Source organism: Hipposideros armiger, unplaced genomic scaffold, assembly GCF_001890085.2.
Source record: "Hipposideros armiger isolate ML-2016 unplaced genomic scaffold, ASM189008v1 scaffold_690, whole genome shotgun sequence".
Taxonomy (NCBI): Eukaryota; Metazoa; Chordata; class Mammalia; order Chiroptera; family Hipposideridae; genus Hipposideros; species Hipposideros armiger.
Window position 1 is genome coordinate 412,909 of NW_017732040.1, and position 25,933 is coordinate 438,841.

Below are 25,933 nucleotides of genomic sequence, written 5' to 3' on the forward strand. Positions count from 1 at the left end.
AAATTAAAAATCTATATGATATATTAGATCAAGAAATTCACTCACCAAAAACAGAATAGGAGGAAAATGCTACCAAGGTAGTAGGACTCAAGAGAGGGTGCTTCATGCTACTGAAAATAAGGTGTAGGATAAATTTCCCTCCCTTTGGCCCAGATTTAATCTTACTTAACATGAATGCACTGACGACATGCCTTCAACATGCAACTAAAAGGAAGTTTCCCAAATGGCTCTTTATCAACCTTTGCTAAGCAGAAGCACCCCATATTTAGGGTACCCCTATCAGGAAGCACCAAGGCAATGACCTGGTCAACATATACCCCAAGCACTGTTCAGACAAAGGTTATTAACCTTAGCAACACTGTGAGGACACCTGCTCAATCATATTTTCCAGCAACAATTTAACTGCTCTTATTTACTCAAAGAAAAGATCAAGAGCTTCTAATGGCATTTTATTCCCTAGACATTTTGGGGCTGCTGAAGAACTGATTCCTACATTGCTCGAGTTTCTTGGTCCTGATCATACACTCTGTTCCTTAGACCTTTCCCTGAGTATAATTCACCACAGCATCTAGCATTTTCTCTAAGTCATAATAATGCTGAAAATGATTTCCCTCGCTGATCTACGGTGATAATTAGAAATATGTACATCTTCTCATCCTCCCTTTTCACATTTCATCCTCCATGGCATTGGTCTTTTTTGATCTCTAATTTTTTAGCAAAATGTCACAGGGTCACAGTGGGATATATTGTCACCGATTCAAGTTTTGTGATAAAGTAACTGTAAAAAATTTAAACTGAAACTTGAAATGGAGTATGGCCTGAGGTGATCGCTCTGGAACTCCAGGGACCTTGCAAAAGTGGCTCCAGATTTCCCAAGAGATGGGAAGTGGGGAGACAAGACACAACAAAAGACTAATTTAGTCAGACTTATGTCATCATTTAAAATGTTTCTGATTCTTTTTGGAAATTCACCTCCTCATTGATGGAACCAGAAGCTAGCTAACCATAAAGACATAAGAGCTCTCACCAACTTTTAGTGGTAAGTCTGTTTCCAACAAAAATCACAGCTTTCTGTTTTAAGTGAAAGATTTCTATAAGACCCTTTAGGATTATTTTCGTCTAATCTTTATTTATTTATTTATTTATTTTTAGCTGCGCCATCCTGCCACCTGTTGGCAGCTCAGCAGCAGCTCAGCTCGGGCATCTACCCAGCAACCATGTTGCTCAGAGCTCGTACTCTTGAGAGAGCTCTTAACCAACTGAGCCACTCAGCCAGCGCCAGGATCATTTTCTACAAGTTGTTAATACTAGGCTTAGAGTTTTTGTTTTATCCATAGAGAATTTGAAGATGCTGGCTAGCATGACACTTGAATTCTGTATATAAAGCGATTCCTGACAGGCAAGGATTTCTGCAAACTGTCACATCTCTACCTGCCTATCTCATGCCATTTTTTTTAAACAAGAAACAAGTACCCAAGGGTGGGGGAAGCTCAGCTGAATAAGCTGACGTTTCAGAAGCCAGGTGGACATCTAAAACGGAAACCTTTGCTATTTCTGATTCTACACAAGAGTTGGGCAAAATAGTGACGACTGCAATATAAAGTTATAAGATTTCTGTCTGCCCCATTGCACCAGTAAGATAACTTCAGTCCACCAAAACCCAAAGCGGCCGGCTGCCAAACTCTCAGAGTGTACACAGAACACAATATCCACACTTGCTGTCACTCACGTTATTAAACGCGACTTTGCCTCCTTGGGTGATTCTAAGATTTCATTAACATGATTACCAGCAGGAGAACAAAAGTCACTGCTTGTTAAAGTTGCAGTTGGTTTAAAGGGATCCATGGATTCATCAAAGTGGTAGCAGCCCTTGGAGGGGTGGGGAGGGGAGCTCTGCAGTGTGGAGTGGCCCCCAAAGGGACTGAAGCTGAGGTTATCCCACTGATTGGGATCCAGCTTAGAAGATGCTTGGGAGAGAGGAGCATCGTCTGCAGCTGGGTCCAGGGGCGGTTCTGCACCTTTGGCGCCTGCTGGCTTACTGGCTCCATCTTTTTGTACCTTGGGAGTTGGTTTGTTACCCAGTTTCCTGCCAAGTTTCCTTGGAAGGCCTTTCCTGGACTCTACATTTTCCACATCTTCTGTGAAATCAAATTCGAGTTTCAGAGGTGAGCTCGACTCCTCCAGCAGCTCAACCCCTGAATCATTGGTGTCACTACTGGGAGTGCTTGATGTTTCCTTAATATCAGGGACAGGTTTCTGGATCCCAGCATCTCCTAGGAAACGGTTGACGTTCCCATCCATTTCATCAGGATAGGATACCTGGGGGAGAGGCATGCCCTCCACAGCAGTTTCAGTTTCTGAGAACTCGCCAATTGTTTTCTTCCTCAGAGAGACAGGTTTGGGCTTTCTTAGCTTGCTTCTGCTAGGCACGGGCTGCAGACAGGAATTCCCAGCCTTCAGGTCAGCTTCTGTAGAAGCCTCCAGTGTAAGCCCCATGGTGCCTTCTGTCATTGCCTTGTCCTGGGTGGCTTCCGGCGGGCTGGAGGGCAGAGCCTCACCTGAGAATGCAGTTACACAGCTGTAAGCTGCTTCTGTTCCAAGAGCTGCTGAGATGTCCACAGAATTCTTGGTTTCTATTGAAAATGGCCTCACTACTGAAATTTTGCTAATATCATGTTCAGGTTCTTCTTTGAAATGCTTGACTGAGTAAGAATCAATCGCCTGCTGTGATACCTCATTTTCTGAGAGTATAGAACAAGTCTCAGATGAACATTTTTCAACCACTTCTGCTATCAGTTGTTCATCGACTTCTTGTGATTCTAAAACAAAACACAAAAGCCATCTATTAAAGAATTATCTTTTCGGCATTGGCAAATATTCTCTACTTACTGAATCCACATAGATAAACAGAAGGCTCTTTGCTTTTTTGCTTTTATTAAGCATCTCTAAGGTTCAATGAGTATGGCAGTGCAGCTTGAAAGGGGACAGCTGGTACGATACCCTAAAGTGAATTTTCCCATTCCAATCTGTGTATGTTCATTATCCAAGTTATACAAATAATTACACCAAATAGAGCTATTTAGGAAAAAGCTAAATATCATGGGTGTACCGCAAAGACTACTCATATGATGCTAAAATTCTGTAGGTTAAAATAACTGGTATGGAAAAAACTTTAGACATTGACAGCTTAGGTATAGAGATCAGGTCTGACACTGACACAGTTCTCAAGCACTGCCAGACAGTTGCAGGGTCTGAATTTCATGCAGCAAGAAGATTTTCATCTTCAGATGTTACAAACAAGTACTCCCTCTTCCCCAAAATAGAATTTAAATAATCAGACTGTTCCAAAGTTAAATGAAAAACCCGCTATGGCCAGCTCAGAACAACTTCTCTGCAGACTTAAAATTAAAAGAACAAAAAACATAATAATAATTTGAAAAAGCAGATACAGAAAATGGCTTTAAAAACAAATAGCCCCTATTTTACTAAGACACAAATCAAAATACAATAAAGTTATTTTTTCTTTAGAAGCTCCATCTGTAAATTGGACCAGGAATTCTCTCAAATCATTTGTGAAAAATAAAAGATCCTTTTTAATTGGGGTCTATTAGGAGAAATGCTGTAATTAGGAAAGTGCAATGAGGATATTTTTTTAAAGCACAAAAGACAGTGTTTCCCTAACTTAGAGATCTGAAATAACAATAGAGTAGCAGCAAAAACTGAATAAACTGATTCTTTTAGTATCTCATGATTTTAAAGGAAACTCAGAGATGTCCCTCTAATCCTACTTCCTAATCCTAATCCTAATCCTAATCCTAATCCAGGATCAAAAACTGAGCATCACTGGAAAAGTTTTGAAAAGCACTCACACATCTTTTTACATGACTCCTTTATGACTGGAATTGGGCAGTGGCTTCCACCTATAGCTCTAGAGATTAAAGGGTTTTACCGGCTGCATCAGAAAGTGAACCACCCACCATGGTAGAATGAGGAAAGAAAAAAAAAACAACCACCACCCCTCATCTGAGTTCAGTTGCCCAGCCTGAGCAGGCAGTGCAGGAGCTCTGCCAAGAAGACACCTGCCCAGGCATTTCTTAGCTAGCTCAGGCCAGGTGCCAGGTAAGTAAACTTGCCCAGTCCTACACCTAGTCACTGCAGACCCCACTTTGGTCTAGTATCTTTAGTCACTAGCAGAAAGTACTGACAGGGAGGGAAGGAATGGGTGGGAGAGGATTGCTCATTGACTTGAACCAGTTTGGGGAGTTGTGAGAATGTTAAACAAGAAAACAAACTAATCACCTAACTCAAAAAGGAATGTTTGAGTAAGATTTTATTTGCATTTACACTCTAAATCAGCAAGTGTCCCAGTACCAGCTGACCTCACATACCTAAGTGCTGTCCCAATACAGAACCTAAACTTCAAGTATCACACCACAGGTAGCTTTCAGTAAGTAAAACACCCATTGGCAGAAGGCTCCAGCTCCCCATCTTCCATCAGTTAAGAGTCCTAGCCACAGCTGTCAGTTCCTGTTTTTCATCTGAAAACACTGTTATATAACTAACCTACCTCTATTCATCCTTCCATTTTTAACAACAAAAATTCTGTATTCCTTAGAAACTTTCCTCCAGGGCACTAACCAGCTCTCTCCCTAGAATGAGTCTGATGAGTCTGACAAGCACAGCATTGCCTGGTGGCTTGGTGAACACAGACACAGATTAGATCGGTAGATGAATTCAAAGCAAACACAGAGGAAATCCAAAAATAGACCAACATTGCCACTTCTGCCACATCTGCTCCTGTTAATGAAACTCTTCCTGTCAATAGTGAGCCTCCCCTAAATCGAAAAGGTTGTGTGAAATACCCACAGATGCTGTAAAACAGGAGGTGCCTTGTGTGGTTGTTCAGGATATAGACTATTCTCATGTAAAAGGATTTTCCCTCCTCCCCCTTTATAATATTTTTAAAAGAAAAGGCGTGTATTGCCAAAATTTTAAAGATTGTGGCAACATACTGACATTCTGGTTTATACTCTGGTATAATGAAAATATGCTGGGTTAATATACAAGTTTATGAAAAACTATGAAAGCATCAGCAGAGGGGAAATGCCATTATACAAAATATTTCTGAAACTCAGAAATGTATACTGAGAACCTACTGGCTAGCTGCTTTCACGTGTATAATTTCATTTTAGAGGAGATAAAACGGCAACCACTTGGAAAACAAGGTGTATTACTTCAGATTTGGTATTATTTTCAAATATGCTTGACTTTTCCCCCTTAGATTTAAACTTTTTGGTGAAACGTTATCTGCAAGCTCCTTTTAGATCTATCACTTCCTCTCCTTTAGCTACAGATGGTCCCTTTTTATAGGTTTCTATATACCTGATATGCAAAGTGAGAAAGCTGCCAAAATTTGAACAGACCTCCTGTATTGTACAGACATACACACTGGCCTCTTTCTAACCTCAAAAGCCACAAATAGTTACCTCGCATCCAAGTCTAACATACAATGTCTGGCTCTAAGGCAAAAAAGCCTTAAAACAAAATCTCAGAACCAATACATGAAAATGAATGTCTTCTAGGGCCGGCTGAGTGGCCCAGTTGGTTAAGAGCTCACTCAAGAGTGCGAGCTCTGAGCAACAGTGGTTCAATTCCAGGCCCGAGGTGAGCTACCGCTGAGCTGCCAACAGGTGGCAGGATGGCTCAACTTAAAAAAAAAACAAAAATGAATGTCTTTTACAGTAACCCAAGAAGGGTTCTTAGATACATTTTCAGAAGGTACACGAAGACTCTAAAATTCAAGGAAAAATTGTGTGAGAGCATTGTCTGATGGAGATAATCCACAGCTTGCTTTATTGCGTGCATTTAGAACCACTGCTCCAAGAAGATTATATATAGGGTCCTCAAAAGGGCTCCTCTCAGGGCCGGCTGAGTGGCTCAGTTGGTTAAGAGCTTGAGCTCTGAGCACCAGGGTCGCCAGTTTGATTCCCACATGGGCCAGTGATGCTGTGCCCGAACTGAGCTGCCAACAGGTGGCAGGATGGCTCAGCTGGTGAGAGCACGTGCTCCTAACAACAAGGTTGCTGGTTCAACTCCCACATGGGATGAAGGGCTGTGCCCCTCTGCAACTAAGATGGAACATGACACCTTGAGCTGAGTGGCTGTGACCGGGTGGCCAGATGGCAACTGGGCTTGGAGCTGAGCTAGCTGTGCCCTCCACAGCTAAGATTGAAGGACTACAACTTGCCTGTTCCTCTTCCCCAATTCCCCAACACTGTTCCCCTCCCCCAACTCCCCAATTTAAAAAAAAAAAACCTTTAAAAAAAGAGACTGCACTGAAGCCACACTAAACATCAAGTGAAAGCTGGAGGGGGAAATGGTCTTATCAGTACACCGGGTGTGGTAGAAAGAGCCACTGGGCAGTCAGCTCTGGGAAGAGAATCAAAACCCCCCATGAACATACTTGAGTAAATAATTCCTTCTTAGAGGGTGGTTCAGGTTTGTTGTGTAGAGTGAAGGTCAGGAAACAGCCAAAATTTGGCCTAAGTCTGCAGACCTTTCTCCACTCTTTACTTACACAGAGCTCTTCTCCTTTAATAACTAGTGTTAAAGTACACTGATTTGAAGGGGAAGCCAAACTGCTAGCCTGCCCGGTGACCTTGGCCTTGCGCTAGTCGCATTCGGAGGTCAGGTATTGTGAACAAATGCCCTACTAGATAGGCTCACACACCAGATGTACAAGAAACACTGGAGTCATCATCGCTCGATGCCAGCTAAGTTGCCTCCCACAAGACCTGGTATAAAGTGAGAGAACAATGTGAAGGACAAACAGGGAACCAGTCCAGCACTGCTGCTGTGTCGGGCATGGTGACTGGGCATTTTACAGACAAGACCTCTTGTGCGCCAAAGGAGACTTGAAAAGAACACACAGAAAGAATCTCGTCTGAAGGATGACACGAATTGGAGCTAGTGAGCAACTAGACCATAAATCCCCCTCCCCATTTTCCATGTAAAATAATATTGTCCCTGATGCCTTCCATTGTAAAACTGAAATTAAGGATAAATTCTACATGGTAAAAGGTACAAGCAGCAATTTTTTAAGAAAATGGACAAAATATATTTGAAAAACATGCTCACTTTCACAGAATTAATAAACAGGATACCATTTTTAATCCATCAGATTTGTAAAAATTAAAATATTGATGATAGGAACAGTTGCTAGGCAAGGGGGCCAGTAGGCGCTCTCATACATTTCATGGGAAAGTGTACCATGGGATCTTTCAGGGAGTATTTAGCAATACCTACCAACATCCAAAATGAATAGATTCTTTAACTCATCAATCTGCTGCTAGAAATTTATTTTAATTATGCACACAAAGGGGACCAAATACACATATGTATAAGGATGAGGATGTCTACTTAAGAGTTGGTTCCTACATGCTTTTTTTGTGCAATTATAAAATACCAGAGGACTGATAGATACTTTAAGGTGCAACATGACACTGGAACACTACACGGCTGTTGACAATGAAGTAGGCCCACATGTACTCATGGGAGGAAGTAGAAAAATGGGAAGAACAGTTTGTAGAGTTGCGTCCTTGTTCAATTTAAACATAGAAAGACATAAAACTGATATGAAGAGCCCCAGAATCTTTCTTATTAAGCACAAAAATCGTTCCTACCCCAAACCTATTCCCCTCCTACCCATTTCTCTTGTCTCCATTTCACCACAGGATTCCGATTTCCAACCCCAACCTGGTCCACCTCGACTTCTCACAAAACTGTTAGTTAGGCAAAGCCTTCTTAGATGACACCAAAATCACACAGGACAAAAGACAAAACAGATAATTTGAAGTTCATCAAAATTAAAAACTTTTACACTTCAAATGATACCCTCAAAAAAGCGAAAAGACAACCAACAGAATAGGAGAAAACATTGAAAACATTAATAATCTCATATCTAAAAAGGGGCTTGTATCTAGAATACATAAAGTACTCTTACAGCGCAATATAAAAAACAACCCTTTTTTTAAATATTGGAAGCAATTTTAAATAGGAACCAATTAAAAAGTAGGCAAAGAATCTCAATAAACACTTTGCTAAAAAAGATATACAAACAGCCAACAAGATGCTCAACAACATTAACCATTTAGGGAAATTCCAAATCAAATCAAGTCAAAACCACAATGAGATACCATTCCACACCTACTAAGATGGCTACAATCAACAGACAGGTAATAATATGTGTTATCAAAGACATGGAGAAATTCAAACCCCAATACACTGCTGGTAGGAATGTAAAATGGTGCAGCCACTTTGTAAAAGTTTGACAGTTCCTCCAAATGTTAGAAATAGTTATCGTATGACCCAGTAATTTCAGTAGTAGGAATATGCCCAAAAGAAATGAAAACATACATCCACATGAAAACATACATCCACACAAAAACGTGAACATGAATATTCATAGCAGCATTACTCATTAATAGCCCCAAAGCAGAAATAACCCAAATGTTCATCAACTGATAAATGGGTAAACCAAACACAGTATGTCCATACAGTGGAGTATTAATCCACAATAAAAAAGGAATGAAGTACTACTAACTGATACATGCTACAACATGAATGAGCTTTGGAAACACTATGGTAAGTGACAGAACCAGTCACAAAGACTACATATTCACAGGAAATGTCCAGAATAAGCAAATCTGTTGAGACACAAAGTAGATTATCAATTGCCTAGCACTGGAGGTAGAATGGGAAAGGAATAGGGGGTGACTACTAGTGATTCAGAGTTTCTTTTGGGGGGTGATAAAATGTTCTAAAAATTCGACTAAGGACACAGTTGTACAATTCTGTTCATATACTAAAGACCACTAAATTATACATCCTTTAAATGGGTGAACTGTATTGCACGTAAATTACATCTCAATCAAATTGTTTTTTAACAAAAGAGCATGGAGGCTCAGAGGGTAACAGAGCAGGAGCAGTGACCTCAAACACCTAATAAAATGTTCTACTACATCACGGACTTAGATTTCAGAAAATGCTTTAAATAGTCTCTTATGTGTGTCACTTGCAGGGACACATACTTGAGAGAGGTGGTAGGTCTCACCATCACACCAATTTGGGATTTTAACTTTCTCTTGAGGAAGCCTACAATATGCTAGATAAATTCTATTTGCAGAAGGAGACGGAAAAAAATGACATCACTCCTCTCTCCTACAACAGATACAGCCCTAGGGATATGAGAATTGTCAAGCTCAAAAAGCTTTTGTGGTTTTGTTGTTGTTGTTTAGGGAGATAGTTGTTTTTTGTTTTTTAGTTCTAATTTTTACCATTTTACTTTTTCCCAGACCTTCGTCACACATTCTCTTGCTAAACTACCTATTTGCTGTGAAAACTACCTATTTGCTACTAAAATGTCTGCGGAAGCCAAGGAGTTAGATGGCAGCTAGCTCTTTCCAGACTCGGAGCTCTATCGAGGCCTCATACCCTAGTCTCCTTTGTACCCCCAAAATAGGAACCAAGCGCCCAAAACAGAGCTGATGCTCTATTAGTGCCCACTGCTGAGCAAATGCCTGATACATAAAGGATGCCCTTTCACGTGATTATCTTTTTTTATACAGAAAAAAGTACATATAGGTAATGATAAAGCCATTCAGCTCTGCCCAATAGCTGCCAAATATCAACATTTGTTCTTCATTCAATCCTTTCCCTTTGAAGACCCCTCCTCCTTTAAACCGATGTTTGGTCTCACCCACCTCCTGCTCTCCCAGGTTTGAATCAAGGGCTTCAGGAGGGAAATAAGTGATTCTGGCCTTTCTGCTGGTGGTCTGACCTGAGGAGACTGTTAATAGGGTACATATTAGCATTTAGGCAAGTTTGAGGGTTTTTGTTTGTTTTTCAGTTTCATGCCTCTGAATTCCCAGTCCCACTGATTCTCCAAAGTTGAAATACATTTTATATATGTACTTTCTCAGCCACTTAGTCAAGGCCTCAGCCTTAAAATGGAGTTGACGTGAACACTACGTATTGTCCAGGGGCAGGACAACAGGACAAACAGGCCTTTTCAAGGGAGGCTGGGTAGAACCCAAGGGTGTGGGCTGCAGAGCTCACATTCCCCTGACAACCACTGGGGCCCCAGGTCAAGGTTCCAATTGGGTGAGTAAAGGCAGGAAAAGGGAGAACACCCTCTTAGGTATGCCAAAATTTTAAGATGTTACTGCTTAGAGCAGAAAAACAACATCAACACACACACCCCTGGACCAAACCCAGACAGTAAACTACCTGTCCAAACCTCCTCCTCCCCACCCTCTAAAAACACACCAAACAAAAACATTACCCAGGAACTAAGGATGGGAGGGAAGTAGGAATTAATTGCTTTTTGTAAGAGGGCGCCAGGTGCTATGTTGTTCTCCGGAGATAACCTTCTAACTCCCAAGAAAGGCTCTCTCCAAAATATAAGACTAAAGAATCAAATGGAAAGCTACTTGATAAACGGAAAAGACTTGTATTAAGGATAAAAGAAGTACTTCAAATTTACAAACCAGCACCTTATTTTATTTTATTTTAAAAGAGGCCGAACCCTGTCCTCTGAAGGCCAAGATTACAATAAAATAAGAGGGCGGGGCCCACTATTCAAGAAGTGCCTGCCCCCCAGGAAGCCAAACCCTTCCCAGAGAAAGGAGTCTAACAATGAGGAAGTCCTCTCTTCTCACACAGGAGATGCCCCTGAGTTTCGGAACCATCTGGATTTGAGGTTATGTTTCAAATAGAGTGGAGAGCCCCTACCACAGACAGAAATCACAGAGGGCCTTCCCCACAAGACCCCTCCTACATCCCCAAGGTATTGCAGCAGGAAGAGCAAAGGGGGTAAGAGCCTGTGCTACCAGATGGGGCTCCTTTGCAGAGATCTGAAATTGTGTAACTTCACTCGGTGGCTGCCAAACAACCATAATGTGCACCTCTTCACAAATAATTACTGGAGAATTCAAAATACCAACTGCCTCTCTCACAAAGTAGCAACCGCCCACACAGAGCTGGGAAGCTGATGCACGATAAAGAAAAAGAGGCAGCAAGAGAGGAGCCTCCAGACAAAGCAACAGCAGCCAGTATGCCCGGCACACAAGATACCTCCACAATAGGTCAGGGACCCTGGCTGCAGGCCATGCCGTTTTCCTGCCTCTTCTGCTCCTCTACTCTAAGAAGAGGGGCAGCAAGAAAGGGTGGGGAGACAGTGATGAGGCCCCGAAGGAAGAGAGTAATGAAAAACCTTTGCAGTCTTTGAAATTACACCCTTTGATAGAAACTTTTTTTTTTTTAAGTAGAAAAGGGGCTTGAGGAAGCCCGCCTCCAAGAGAGCGCCCACTGAGTCCCATCCACCTCCTGGCATTCACATCCTTGGACTGACCTGTGTAACCAAGAGGCTGTTGTGGAAATAACAGTACGATTTCTGAGGCTGTCATAAAAGACAGTGCAGCTTCACACCTTGCTCTTGTGTCACTCACTCTGTGGGCAGTTAGCTGCCAGGCTGGAGAACAGTTAAGAAACCCCAGGAGAGAGAGGTCCATCCACATGGTGAAGAACTGAGGCCTCCCACCAAGAGCCAGCACTAACTTGCCAGGCATGAGTGAGCGACCTGTGGAGAAGGTCCTCTAGCCCTGTCAAGCCTGCAGATGACTACAGTCCCAGCCAACATTGTGACTGTGTTCTCACAAGTAACCCTAAGCCAGACCACCCAGCTAAGCTGCTCCCAAATTCCAGACCTATGAAAGCTATGTGGGATAATAAATGTTTATGCTTTAAACTGCTAATAAGTTTTGGAGTACTCTGTGATGCAGTAATAAGTAACCAATGTAGGCCTCTTAGAAACACCTCTTCCAACCCCAAAATAGGTGCAGATTCCCAGGCGGCTGCACAGCCTCCATGCACCTGCCTCTCCTCACCCACACATGACTCACAGGTAGAGAGCAAAGCAAAAGCGATTATGCAATGTGTCCATTTCCTCCTTATTTCTCGTTGATGAGCTGAAGCTAAGCATTAAGGAAGCAAAATTTTCTCAGTCCAATAGCACTGCTAACACAGTAATGATTTTTTTTTTTTTGCTTTTGACTCTATATCTAAACTGTGCTACAAACTTCCAAATGTCTGATGTTCAAAATTCCTAAAACACATTTTATACTTCATATATTATATATGCCAAGTTAACACATGTGGAAGATGCATCTCACGCAGAATTAAAAAAATAAAACTATCACTTAAAAAGATACTTAAAAGAGGATACTTTCCCCCATCACACTGTCTGGGCAACATTTAAGAACCTTTATTTCCTCTAATAAGCCTCTCTTCAGTCAGTGAAGAGAGATTCACACATTCTCTGGGGAGAGAAGCTGTATAATATGTTCCAAAAAGCTCTGGATTTTCGATCTTAAAAGCTGAATTTAAGACCCCGCTCTACTACAAGCACTAAAGGCTTTAGCCTCAATTTCACAATCTGTGGAATGGAAATCATGTGTCTTAGCTTACAGCATCATTGTTATAAAAATAAAATTAGATGCTGTACCAAACAAACAAAAAAAAGCTACCTGCTTCCAATACATCCAACAAATACAGCTGAAACAGAAAGTTAGTGGTCTGCTAGGTGGAAATCTTATAGTAAGAAAGCTGGAGGTCAATAATTTGTTGTTATATTTCCAGCAATGACATAGGAAAGAAGGTACCTGGAGAGTGTTTGTATCTACCAAAGAGAACTGTCAAATTACATTATATTTTTAATTTGTGAATTAATGAAATACTCCATTCAGTTACTGGTCCCTTGAGTTTGGCCATCATCATCCTAACCCCTGGGGATCCAATCATGTTTGTGTGAACTCAAAATTAGGTTCATGGACATGTAAAGGTGAGTGAGGTCTTGAACTTACAAGCAGTGGTCCCTTTCTAGGACCAAAATGAACAGTTCTTGAACAACTGAGCAATCCTTATTTATCAAATCCCCACTGAGATGGCTGTTTTGGGTGGATAAACCATGACTTCCCCATCACTACTCTGAGTTTAGGAGACTGTGACAAATGGTTACTGCCAGGGTTTCCTATGAAAAGTATTAGTGGTCACTTGAAAAAGACCCTATGACTACTCTTTAATTGAAATGTTTAAATGGCTTTGAACCACACCCATTTTTAGGTGGAGCATTATTAAATAGTAGCAGCATAATTTTAGAAGGGTCCACCCCACACCCACACACAAAGAAAATGCCTCCACCACCAGAAACTATCTGAGTAAGTTATACTGCATTATTTGATGCTCCGGTAAACCCAAACCTGGGGATTGTAAGTCTGAAACGAGTTTAATCATTATAATATTTCTTAAAAAGGTCTTGCATTTACTATTCACCTTAGAAGAAAAATATTGCTTGACATTACTAAAATCTTTGCTTTTGGCAGGTAGACTTTGCCCCCGCCCCTGAGTTGTTTTTCTTTTTTTAAGAAAGGAAAACTGCACTAAAGTTGTAATACTCTACATACATCAACAACAAAAGATGAACACAAGTCATGCCTAACCCCCACAACAACAGGAGGCATTCAAAGTGGTCACCATCAGTGTCCAGACACTTCTGATTACAGCGAACTACTGTTTGAGCAATGTTGACCAAAGTGTCCACTTTGTATACATTTTTTGGCACCCCCAGCACACACATGGTTGTACACACACACACACACACACACACACACACACACACACACACGGTGCCCAAAAAATGCACACACATATTAAGAAAGGAAAAAACTGTATTAAAATTACGCTGATGGTAACCACCCCAAGCACCTCCCACAATTGCAAAAGCGGCCTGCATTCATCTTCTGCCATCCTGCCCCTGACTTTTTTATTCAAACACTGCGGGGTTCTGCACTCTTAGAGGTATTTGCAAAAAACACTATACTTTTTCTTCAAAAAGACATTCTCTTGGAGTGGAGCACTATACAGAAGTAGGGGAGCTCCCTAAATGGCTCATTTACACTAGGATCAATAGAGCAGCAAAGAAACATGGTTCTGACCCCATTTACTAACCAGTTCTCCAAGTTGAGAACTAAAACCATATGGGGAAAAAATGGAATTCTATCATGCTGCTGAAGTTTTCAAGCCTTAAACATCTTACAATAATACAAAAAATATAATATAAAAATTTAAACTGTGAAAGAGTCAATCGTATACAAAAGTAAAAAATAAAAGATTATTCTGAAATGTTGTCGAAGGAACAACCCACATGGGTTGAACTGCTGGACTAGGTAACATTAAAGGTCCTTATTAGTCCCATTATTTCTAGGGAATTCTAATAAAGCAATCCCTGTGGTAGGGGCAGGGAGAGGATGTTAAACTAAATCCGAGAATCATACTCATAGACTTGACTGGTACACTTCAATGTGTACCTAATGAAAAATGTTTGCATAGCATTTACTTACACATCTAACCCAAAGCCTTAGAATTGAAAATCTAAGGAATTAAGGAATTGAAAATCTAAGGCTTAGGTTTTAATGAGATCTTCCTTCTAGATCTTATATACGCACAGTCTAATAAAACATTCCAATAAATGTACCATACCAACCATACAATATACGAGTATACCAACAATATACCATATCAACAGTCAAATTACAAATCTGAAACATCCAAAATTACAGTAAAAACACTTAATGGGCAAAAGTTAAAAGTCTATATGTTTGTACTTGTAGTAAATAATTGCAAAATTCTCTCCATTCTCCCCTAATTTCCTTTTGTCTTAATTTCTGAGATCTTTTAGTCAATTGAGAGTCAAGTACATGGACAGACCAATTATTGGGTTGTCGGAAAAGTCATGACGCATTTTTGCAACGAAAAACATAGAAAAAAATACATCATCACTTTTCTGACAACCTAATACATCATTCCATTTTGCAGAAGACACAAATAGCCGGCCCAAAGCCGTCTCTCCCTGAAGCCTTACCTTACTACAGAGGCCTACACTAAGGACACCCAGCACCCACAGTTCATTTGTCAATTAATCAGGGATAGCCTTACTGCTTTTTTAAAAGTCATTATCCCAAATTACTTATCCCAAATTGCCAAAATTGTCTTAAGTGTGGATCTAAGTCAGCAAACTTTTATGTTGGGCTTTTCCAGCCATTTGGTCTCTGTTCCAAGTACTCAGCCTTGCTATTGCAGTGTGAAAACAGCACAGACCATACCTAAATGAACAAGTGTGGCTGCCTTCTAACAAAACTTTAATATGGGCCCTAAAATTTGAATTTCATATAATCCTCACACATGGCAAAATTTTTTTCAACCATTTAAAAATGTAAAAACAATTCTTAGCTCTCAGGCAGAACAATAATAGGATAGCAGGCCGCAAGCCAGATTTCGTCTCTGAGCCATAGTTTGCTGATTCCAAATCAAGAGGCCCAAAACTGTGTCAACCAACTTCTCCAGGAGTAAACATCGTGGATTGATCCTGTTTACCTCTTTCCTTCTATTCTGGAGGACTACAGTATGTCTTTGAAATACCGAGGTGTCTAATTAACACGTCAAACAAGGTAGGTTTAACTAGTTGTTCCCAGGGCATATCAGAAGTTCTGCAAGAGTTAAGATTCTTTCTCACAGATTGGGTAACAATCTATAAATAAAGGTGGGTGTGTTTTGGTGGGTGGGCCTCGAGTAGTACAGGGCATCCACTACAGCTTTCATAGTCTAAAATACTGAACAAAACCACAGTCCATAAAGCATCTCCCTCCCCCCCCGCGAAAAAAAGGGGGGATGAACTTGAGATTGTACCTCTTTCAAAAGTCCTTTCCTAGGTGGTCTCCTCACTGATACATCACCCAGCAGAGAGAAAGAACAGTAACAGGAGCAGCTTAAACACCCTTTGTGGAGGAAGGCAGACAGACAAAGAGCAAACAGAACTACCAGAGCAAACATAGCCACCACTCTGGTTTGTTTTTTGTGTTTTTTTAGCTGAGCCATCCTGCCGACTGTTGGCAGCTCAGCTAGGGCCGGGCATCAAACCACTGTTGCTCAGAGCTTGCACTTGAGCGAGCTCTTAACCAACTGAGCCACTCGGCCAGCCCCACTCTGGTATTTTTAAGAAACCTTTTTGGCTATAGTTTTATTTTAACAGTTAGTCTGAAACCAGCTTCTATTTGTAGCTTAAAAAGCAAAAACAAAAAAACCACAGCTTCATCTGGTATTTAATTTCTAGAATGGCATACAATCCTGTCTTTAAGAAGTTATTACAGAGTTCAGATAGTGTTAGTCCCTAAAAATACTTCCAGTAAGAGAAAATTAACTTCAAAATAGATGTAGATGTTCCCCTGAGTTCAAAGAGCTAGAGGGAGGTTGGGGTAGGGGCCATGGGTATGGCATATGGGAGGGATATAGCTCACACTTTTGAGGGACATTATATACCAGGAAGCTAGAATCTTCTACATATGTTAGCTCCAGCCCCTGACTGGGTAACACATAGCTCATCACTCCAGAAGATACAGGCTTATATAATCTACACCTGCTGTCCCACCATGTCCTAGAACCACAGAAATATGAAAGACTAACTTTATCAGGAGCCAAATAACCAATGATTTTGGGAAAAAGTGGACCATCCAGGCCCAGAAATTAGACTTTAATTGAAAATGTCTCTCCAGGAATTTTTGCCCACTGATTTCTTCCCTGGTCAGACCTGTGGTTGTATTTTTCTGTTTACTGTGCATGTAGGACAAGGCCATCAACAGGACTCTGGCCTCACTCTATCAGCGGTTCTCAACCTGTGGGTCGCGACCCCTTTGGGGGTCAAACGACCCTTTCACAGGGGTCACCTAAGACCATCGGAAAACAAAAAGATATTTACATTACGATTCATAACAGTAGCAAAATTACAGTTATAGAGTAGCAGCGAAAATAATTTTATGGTTGGGGGTCCCCACAACATGAGGAACTGTATTTTAAGGGGTCGCGGCATTAGGAAGGTTGAGAACCGCTGCTCTAGATGTTGGGTAGAAGAAGCCCTGGAAGGCAGGATACTCCCAGGTTGATGAGCAATCATGGTATTATACAAAGACCCTAAATTAAGAAATTTCATAATATGCAGTGGTTGTTTCCTAGACGCTACCCCCCACCCCCCACCATATATTATACATGGTCTGCAATCATAAACTATTGCACAGAGCTTTCGTGGTCCAGGACTCTACAACTTTTTCTCTAAAAGGAAAACTTGTAGAGAGAGTGAAAGAAAATGTGCTTGCTAAAACCAGTAATAATGAGTCACAGCCCTGGAAGGATCAAACAATTGTGTCTCTATGGCTCTGGAGGCCTGGGCCATACAAGCCACTATTCAATTAGCAAAGAATTTGTCAGGATGAATCAGACTACCAGCTGACAGAATGGTGAGGAAGGGGCTGCCCAAGCTGAGGGAAATTCAAACAGGCTTTCAAACAGCTACTTAACAAGTCTTGTGAGCTTTATTTAAATTTGGTGAGAAGGCTACAAAATAGTTTTTTCAAGCTTTTAACTCTCCCTTTCTGATCTGCCAATCTTGAGAGAAGAAAAGGGAAGCTCTGAAAAACAAGTGGCAACTTCCCGCACTGAGAGTGCTGCAAAGCATGCTCCAATACACAAACTTGCCTGTTCCCAAGTGGTCTCTGCCTAAAACAATGGTTAGAAGCAGCCCAGGGAGAGTGGGAAGGCACTCTCAATTCTGAGCAGGGAAAGCACAGTATGGAGCTCACAATTTAAAGCAAAAGCAAATCACAGAAAGCTGGTATTTCACCAATAACCCAGCTTCTTCGTGACATCTGTCATAGAGAACTCGACTTCCCTAAGCAACCTGTGAGGAAGTTACCAAGCAATAAAATGCAATAACCATTGGGAGAAAAAAAAGTCATAATCATATCAGTATCTAGGTAACTGGCTAACTGATGGCTGGCTCTATCTCCACTATAGGGTGACAATGACATACACTGGAATACAGAAAACCCATAAAAAGGACATCCATTCTACAGTCCTTTCTCCAGACAGCAACCAGCTAGCCTGTTAAAAAGAAAGTCAAAGCACAATCCCTCTGCTCAAAGCCCTGTCGTGAGTTGAACTGAGTTCCCTCAAAAAGATACACTGAAGTCCTAATTCCCCCGACCCACCTGTGAATGTGACCTTATTTGGAAATAGTATCTTGGCAGATGTAATCAAGGTAAGATGAGGTAATACTGCATTAGGGTGGCCCCTAAGCCCAATGACTGGTGTCCCTGTAAGAATGCCATGTGACGATACAGAGATACACAGGGAGAAGATGGCTGTGTCAGGAAGGAGGCAGAGGCTGGAGTTATGCTGCCACAAACCAAGGAACACCAAGGAATGCTGGCAACCACAAGAAATGAGAAAAAACAAGGAAGAATTCTTCCTAGAAACTTTGGAGGGAGCATGGCCCTGCGGACACCTTGATTTCGGACGCCTGGTTTCCATAACTGTGATAGAATACATTTTTGTTGTTTTAAGTCACCCAGTTTGTAGCCCTAGGAAGCTAACACATACTCCAAAAGGCTTCTTACCTCACTCAGAGAGAAAATCAATACATCATTACATGAGCCAGACTCCCCTTACCTGGCCGACTTCAGCTGCTACTGCTCCCTGCCTATCACTTCGCTCCAGCCACACTGGCCCCTTCACTGGTCCTCCAACACACTGCTGCCCTCCCACCTTGGAGCCTCACCCTGAGACAGGCTGGTCCTGTCTCAGACCTTGACAGATGCCATTTCCTCTGCTGGAAAGATTCTCTCCCCAACAGTCTGCAAGGCTGTTCCCTCCATCTTCCTTCAGGGTTCTGCTCAAGTCCCCTTATCAGGAAGGCTCCCCCTAATTACCCTTCAACATCTCCTTTCCCCACACTATATACCCTATACCTCTTTCTCCTTCTTTATTTTTCTCCATAATACTTAAGACAAACTGACATATATACTTCGCTTAACCTTTAAAATGGTCTATCAACCCTCCGTAATGTTAGCTCAATGAGAGCAGGACTTTTTCACTGCTAAATCACAGTGCACTCTATTTATTGAATACATAAATGAATTCTATCAGGACAGGTGAAATTTTACTCAAAACTGGCTGTGTGACAAAAAAGATTTCTACTAATTAAGTGGAACAGCAGAGGCTTCTGTAGATGAAGGGCAAGCTCAAGGTTGGGCTCTGAGGGGCTAGGAGGGAATCTCTGCACCAGGTTTTCTTAGGTGGACTGAGAGGCTCACCACCATTTTGCGTGGAAGAGGTCAGCAATTTTGAAACAGCCTCTTAAGATTCTTCCTTATCTAAAAATGTCAGTTCTTACCTGTAATTTTTGTCTCCGGCCACACCCCTGCAGACAGGGACTTAACCCAAGAAATCTGTGAAGCCAAATCTAAACACACCTCCACCACTGCGCTCCTCCACACATTTTTGTTTTTTAGGGGCTGAGGGGAAGGGGCCAGCAGGAAGGTTTAATAACAATAATCTCATCCTGCAAATGTACAAACTTAGGAAAGAAAGCCTCTGACCGCTACACTCCTAAAAAAACAAACATACATTTCAAGTAAACCAGGAGCTTAAAAACAGCTCTTTTTCAGTAAGGAGACGATCCAAACCTTTTTAAATGGCAGTAAGTTTTAACACTTTTCCTTCCTTTATTTACATTTTGAAAACTTCAAAACACAAGTGGCAGTAAATGAAAGTCTTTCCTTACCGTGGGTTTTGGCCCCAGGTCCTGCCAATCCTAGTGATGAATCACAGGTTTCTTTGAGAGGTGATCTGATTGGTGTTTCAACTTCAGGGGTCTCAAAATTACCTTCAGAATCCGAGCTGCCAAGGGGGAAAAATGAGGAATTACCACTTTCAACGGTATTTCCAACACCCTTTTATAATCTAGATAGCCACAAAGGCTAGAATCCAGAATTTCTGCCTAACTTTACAACCCACTGGTCCTCAGCACAGATTGGCCTGTGGGCAGTGCTGTGCAGGGTTTCTGTCTGGCATCCTGTCTCCCTGAAATCTCTATCCTCCGGGGCTTTTTGTCCAGCACCATTTATTTTGATGTCATCCTTCCCTCCGACACCCAAAAAAGGCGCTTTCCAACAGACTCCTTTTCTCACAAGAGCCCTTTCTCAGAGGCTTAAAAAGAAAGACTGCCCTCTCCCCCTAAAAAGCTAAACCAATTCTCGCCATAAGGCCTTTTCCTTTTGACAGGCCTCTCTACCTGTGTGGAACTCACTCAGCCCAAGGCAGGGAATGCTGTCACCTGCTTTCTGCAATCACACGGGTGACAGCGCAGAAGAGACCACCATTTCTCACCAGCTGCCAGAGGCCTGTCATCACACGACCTTCTTTACCATGACTGCATTTTAGGGACACACAGAGACTTCTTCCCCACCGGGAGGGCCCCAAGTTCCACCGGGTGTGACCCATGACACTGTGTGTGTGTGTGTGTGTAGGGGAGGGGGCTGGGGGATTGAAGCTTATAGAAAGTGACTGAGGTAGATCGGGATGCGGAGAGACTGCAGATTCTGCGTTAGGTTCAGAAAGCTCATACCGAAACGGGGGAAAGAAAATACATAGGAGGACAGAACACCCTGAACTTCTGAATGCACAGCGGGGACCTGGTTACAGGCAGGGACGCAGCATTGCCATGAACATGGTTACGCGGGTGGGCGACCACACACACGCACAGAATGAGCCGCAGATGGATGGATGGCAGCACGTTTGCATCTCGGCAGGGATGCGTGTACTTGCCTGAAACTCAAGGATTTGGTCTCGGCTTGCGAGTCCTCCTCCTCAGGGTCGCCCTCCGGCCCTCCGGCCTCGTCCTCTCCGGCGCCCCCGCCGCGCACCGCGGACCACGTCCATTTCGCCCACTGCACGGGGGACAGGATCTGCCAAGGACTGAATGCCATGAGCGCGGCTCCTGCGGCTCCAGCTCCTAAGAGTAGGGGAAGGGGGAGAGCCTTTTTTCCCTTTCAAAATGGAGGGAACCGGTGACAGGCGCCTGTAAGCGTTTCCAGAGGAGGCGCGGATGTGGTTAAACGAGCACCGTCGGGGGCCCGGGTGGAAGCGCTTCCTCTCAGTCCGCAGACAGCACCGCTTCCTCCTGGTCCTCCTTCCCAAACGGTGCGGCCGCGGCGCCCCGGGAGCCGAGAGACTCCCGCCGGAAGATGCCTCTCCTGGGGCCTCCTCGGGTCCCTGGTCCGTAGCGCCCGGCGGCACGGGGGCTCGGGGACTCCAGGGCTCGAGGGCTCCGCTCCAGGGTCCGGCTTACCCGCTAGCGCGGCGCGCATCAGCTGCCGCGGGAGCCGCGCCCCAGGAGCCGCCCCCTCGGACTGTACTACTCGCGCGCGCGGGCGGGGGCGGCGGCGGCGCAGGGCCTTTGAAGTCTGCGGCGCGCCTGCCGGATCCCCCCGCCCCGGCGCCACTCTGGTCGCGCCTGGGCTGCGGGAAAGTGGCTTCCCGGCTGCGACTCTGGTTGCGGGCGCTGGACCCTGCGCCCCCAACAGCTCCGTCTGTGTCAGGAACAGTGAAGATCCATTTTTCTTGGTCCGTGCACGCTGGACTTTTCCTCCTTCCCTTTTTATTTTTATATTTTTCATCTTGCCACTGTGATGTAATGGCGTTGGTGATATTGGATCACACAGAAGTTAAGCCCCTTATAAAAATTTTAAAAAAACACAAAAAACTTTTGAGGCCGATGGTGTCTGGTGTTTTCCCCCCTCCCTGATATTGACAGCGTGAACTATTTCAGCCTGTTCGCCTTCAACCCTATCACTCCTAGAATTTGGAAATGCCTTGTAGCAACGCTACAAGAGTAGCCAAGGGCTGCAATTTTAGATGCTTTGTCCCTCCCTAAACCGCACTCTTGGACTCTCTGTGACCAGGTCTTGGGTAAAGGGTGCTAAATTATCCTGTGAAATTATAGCCTGATCGGTTTCCCATTCTCCTTTTTGAGGCTTTCTTTTCATAACTTCCAAGTCTTTGATTTCTGACTTAGTTTACTGCTTCAGAAGTATGCCAACAGGCCTGGTGAAGGCAGTCTTCAAAATAAAAACCCTCTTAATGCTTCAAGGCAGAGCTCGGATTGTCTTCATTTTCCATTTAGGGATTGATCCGCAGAGTCACCAATGCACCAAGTGAATCAGCTGCCTCAAACACCAGGCTTAATGGTCTCCATGGCTGGATAAAGTGTTTCTTGTACTATTATTATTTCCCAGAGTTAATGGTGAATCTGTGAAGTGGCTGCAGGTTCCCACAGAGAGACCAGCTCCAGAACTTAGGAACAAAGTCGTTGGCACGTATATTGTTGATGAATCATGACTGTTTTACATATTCGGTAACAAACACAAAAGCAAAAATAATGCAAGATAAGATAGGCAGGTAGTTTCACCATAACAATAGGGCAGGGGGTTGCCTGACGTCTAGATTAAAGTGTTGGGAGTGTTGGGATGCTTAAAGAATTCATCCAGCTCCTTCTCAGAGATAAACACAATTGTCATGAGTGTTCTGGAGACTATGAAGATGTGAAGTAAACAAGAGTCATTTTGTTTTAGGTCCACAGGAAATATACCACAACACTACCCAACTGTATTTTTAGGTTTATGGCTCACCACATAAACCTTTAGATTATAAGGGCCCCCAGGTTCCTATATTTAACACAAGTATTTTGTTGCCTGGAAATAATATTACCCAATGTAAATCAGTAACTGGAATATGTTAGGTCCTGTTTATTCTTCCTCTCCTGAATAGTTCTCAAATCTTTTCATTCCTCTGCATCCCTATTTCTCACAGTTCCACTGTAAATGCCTCCCAAATACCTCTGAGGGTTTTCTCATCTGGGGTCACCCCTGCCTGGCTAGTCTGTGACTTGTGCTCTAGTCTTGCTGTCCCTGTCCCCCTTTATTCCCAACCTTTGGTACTCCTAGACATAATCAGTAGAGAATTGGTTCTGAGCCTTTCATATGTCCAAGCATCATCTGGGGTGCTTCTTTAAAAAAAAATTCAAATTGCGAGAAGGATATGCAAATCTGTATTTTTACTAAGTGTAAAATTAATCGCTGCTTCCAGAACAATCTCTCTTTGCCCTGCAGAGTTTTGCACATTCCTCCCCTTTGCCCTCACCTTAAGATCCCAGACCTTGACTGCCCGAACTTCCTTATCACCCAGCTCAAGTATCTTCTCTGAGAAAGCAGGCTGATTTTTCCTTCCTTTCTACCATCTCTGTACCCCAAACATCCATAGAGAATTTACTGTGGCCCTTAAGTAGTTTTGAAAAAGGGCACTTTAACAGTTATACCAGGACATCAGGCATAAACCAGGACAACCCAGAGTGTCGCCCTACACTTAGCACGCTATATATAATGTCTTTGTTTACTCATCTGTCCCACTTCCGGACCATAAGCTTCTGAATGGCAGGGACCACATCATATTTATGATTCATTTCTGTTTCCTCAGAGATTAGGACAGGGCCACACATGCAGTAGGTGTTCAATAAATATGCAAAAAGATGAATATTCTCGTTTACAAACAAACCTTGTGAGTTTGGCTAGGGTGACATAAATTCCTAAAGCCTGATTCCTCCTGAAGAAATCAAGTTTTGAACCAGCATAGAACGGAACTTGGGACAAGTGATGACCCCAGTGAAATGAAGCCCAAAACCTGGAGAAGCAAATGCTCAGTTTCTGAAAAACCACTCCTCTGCAAGCTCCTGGACATAATGTGAACAGTAATAAAGTAAGTAACTACTCAATAGCTTGAATTGATTTTTATTGTCTAGAAGTACAAGTACCAAGGCAAACGGATATACGAATTTTCCCATACTTCTGGGAAAGAATGGGCCATGTTTAACAACAGATATACTAACCAAAGTAAACAATCATTTTGTTGCTATGCCCTCAACTTCACAGAGCACAATGTCTGGAAATACATGATTGAGTAACCAAATGAAATGTATTCGTTTTGGAAACGACCATAAGCACAGGAAGAGCCCCATCTGCTTTCTTCCTTCCTCTGCTTCTTGCCCTTCACAGAAGCTTTGGATAAATACACCATGAAAATCTAAAATGTAGGTAACTCCTTTGAAACACTCCACAGTGGTGGCCAGGCACAAAACTTGTTGCTAAATGGACGATCCAGAGGGATCTGCAAAATGGGTCTCTTTGGTAAAGAATAATGTGAGTGAGCCAACTCAAACAGGCAAGCAACTATCCATTTAGTAACATAGCTACTGTCAGAATGCCTGTGGGAATGTGGCAGGAGGTGAGAGGCAGAGGCAGGGTGGGACCTAATTGGGAAGGACCCTGTACTCCTATAAGGAGTTTGAACTTGATCCAATAGTTGGGGGAGCAAACACAAGTACCTACCTACATAATGTAAGGGAGTGACAGGCCGGGTGGTAGCTGTACTATCTGGAGAACACTAGCCTTGGCTAAGGGGTGGCCCAACAGTTCCTGGTGCCCAGCATTGCCATCTAACAATTTCCCAAGAGAAACCAAAATCCTGGATTTGATTTTTAAAATCGTCCCATCTTTAAAGTTCTTACTAGTTTAAATTGTTTTAAACCTTGTGGAGGCCAGGCCAGGACAAACAAAAGCCATCTATCGGTGTGCCTGAGTGGCCTGTGGAGCCTGGATGGGCAGAGGGGTGTCATCAGGCTTTGAGTAAGTAACATCTCCATTTAGAAAGATGGTTCTGGCAACAAACTGTTGCTGTGAAACTGCTGTTTTCCTTGCTGCAAACTGCCCAAAGAAGGGGACAGCTTCTCCCAGAGGGTAAAAGAAGCTGAACTGGAATGAGAGTCCTTATCTCACTCCCTTTGTTCAGTGCTATAAGCAAGTCTCGCACAATGGCAACTCTTTAAAATGGAAGGAAAAGAAAACCGCTACTGCTAAGAAAATGGAGTTCCTGGCAGCCAATGAAATAAAAAGGCATCTGTGTAGGAGATGGTGTTGAGGGAGTGGAGGAGGCAAGGAAGGAGGATAGGGTCAGGGTGGCACAAAAGAATCACAGAGATAAAGTAACCACTGAGAAACCAGAAAGGTCAGGCAGGCAGACAAACCCGTCAACTTATCCGTATTTTCTAACAACTTAAGAATTTGATGAGCAAAAGATACATCTACTTCAACTAAGATTAAAAGCCAGATTAATGGCGTAACCAGAGCGGCTGGGCAGCTCTGAAAGGCTTAGGAAAAGCACTGGCTCATACGTCATTGAAACAGCCAATGGCAGCTACGTTGAGATAGCTCAGTGGAACCTCAATGGACCATCTCCCACTTCCCAACCCTGCTTTTTGAGAGCCTTGCTGTTCACTGGATGAGGTTTCCAAGACATGATGGGGAATTCCCCGCCTGTGGTTCAACATGATCACTGAATGTCTTCACCCCACTCACCAAGTTAAACACCCTCAGCCCTTAGCTTTTCTCCCCTCAAATATTTAAATGAAGGTCTCTATGATGTAATGATAATAGCACTTTATATCAATAAAGTTTCATCTGATCCTTATAATCATTCTCTCATATAGCAGGGCAGGTTTTCTCATTCTCAATTTGCTGATAAGGTAACTGAAACAGGAAGGACAACGACCTACCAGAACTCCCACAGCTAAGTAGTGCTAGAACTGAATCTAGAACCCTCCTCTCCTACCTTTCAGTAGCTTCTGCACTGTATCAAACCGGAAGAAAGCAGAATACCCTCGCAGCCACTCTGGAGCTTGTGATTTCATTAGCTAGACCAGGGGTCGGCAAACAGCGGCTCGCGAGCCACATGCGGCTCTTTGGGTACGTACATGTGGCCCTGAAGTAAAATTGAAAATGAAAATGAAACTATCATAGTTTCATTTATAAAATTTTTAAAGGATATTATTCACATAATGGTGATTTCATTTGTTTTATGGCTCTCAAATAATTTTTAAATT

At 42.8% G+C, this 25,933-nt stretch overlaps 1 protein-coding gene across 11 annotated transcripts in view; it reads right to left on the reverse strand.

Annotated features, from left to right (window-relative positions):
* The window catches only part of TACC1 (transforming acidic coiled-coil containing protein 1), a 109,375-nt gene that overhangs the window by 28,016 nt on the left and 55,426 nt on the right, over positions 1-25,933 (reverse strand). For 4 of the 11 annotated variants that reach the window (XM_019626800.1, XM_019626802.1, XM_019626801.1 and 1 more), the window contains exons 2-3: positions 19,727-19,842; positions 1,730-2,819 (exon numbers count right to left, since the gene is read on the reverse strand). In XM_019626800.1, the coding sequence (XP_019482345.1) occupies positions 1,730-2,511 (782 nt within the window). In that variant the 5' untranslated portion in view covers positions 2,512-2,819; positions 19,727-19,842. Of the gene's footprint in view, positions 1-1,729; positions 2,820-19,726; positions 19,843-20,769; positions 21,337-25,933 lie in introns of those variants that run through there. The other 7 variants (XM_019626794.1, XM_019626795.1, XM_019626796.1 and 4 more) reach the window with 5 other exon arrangements.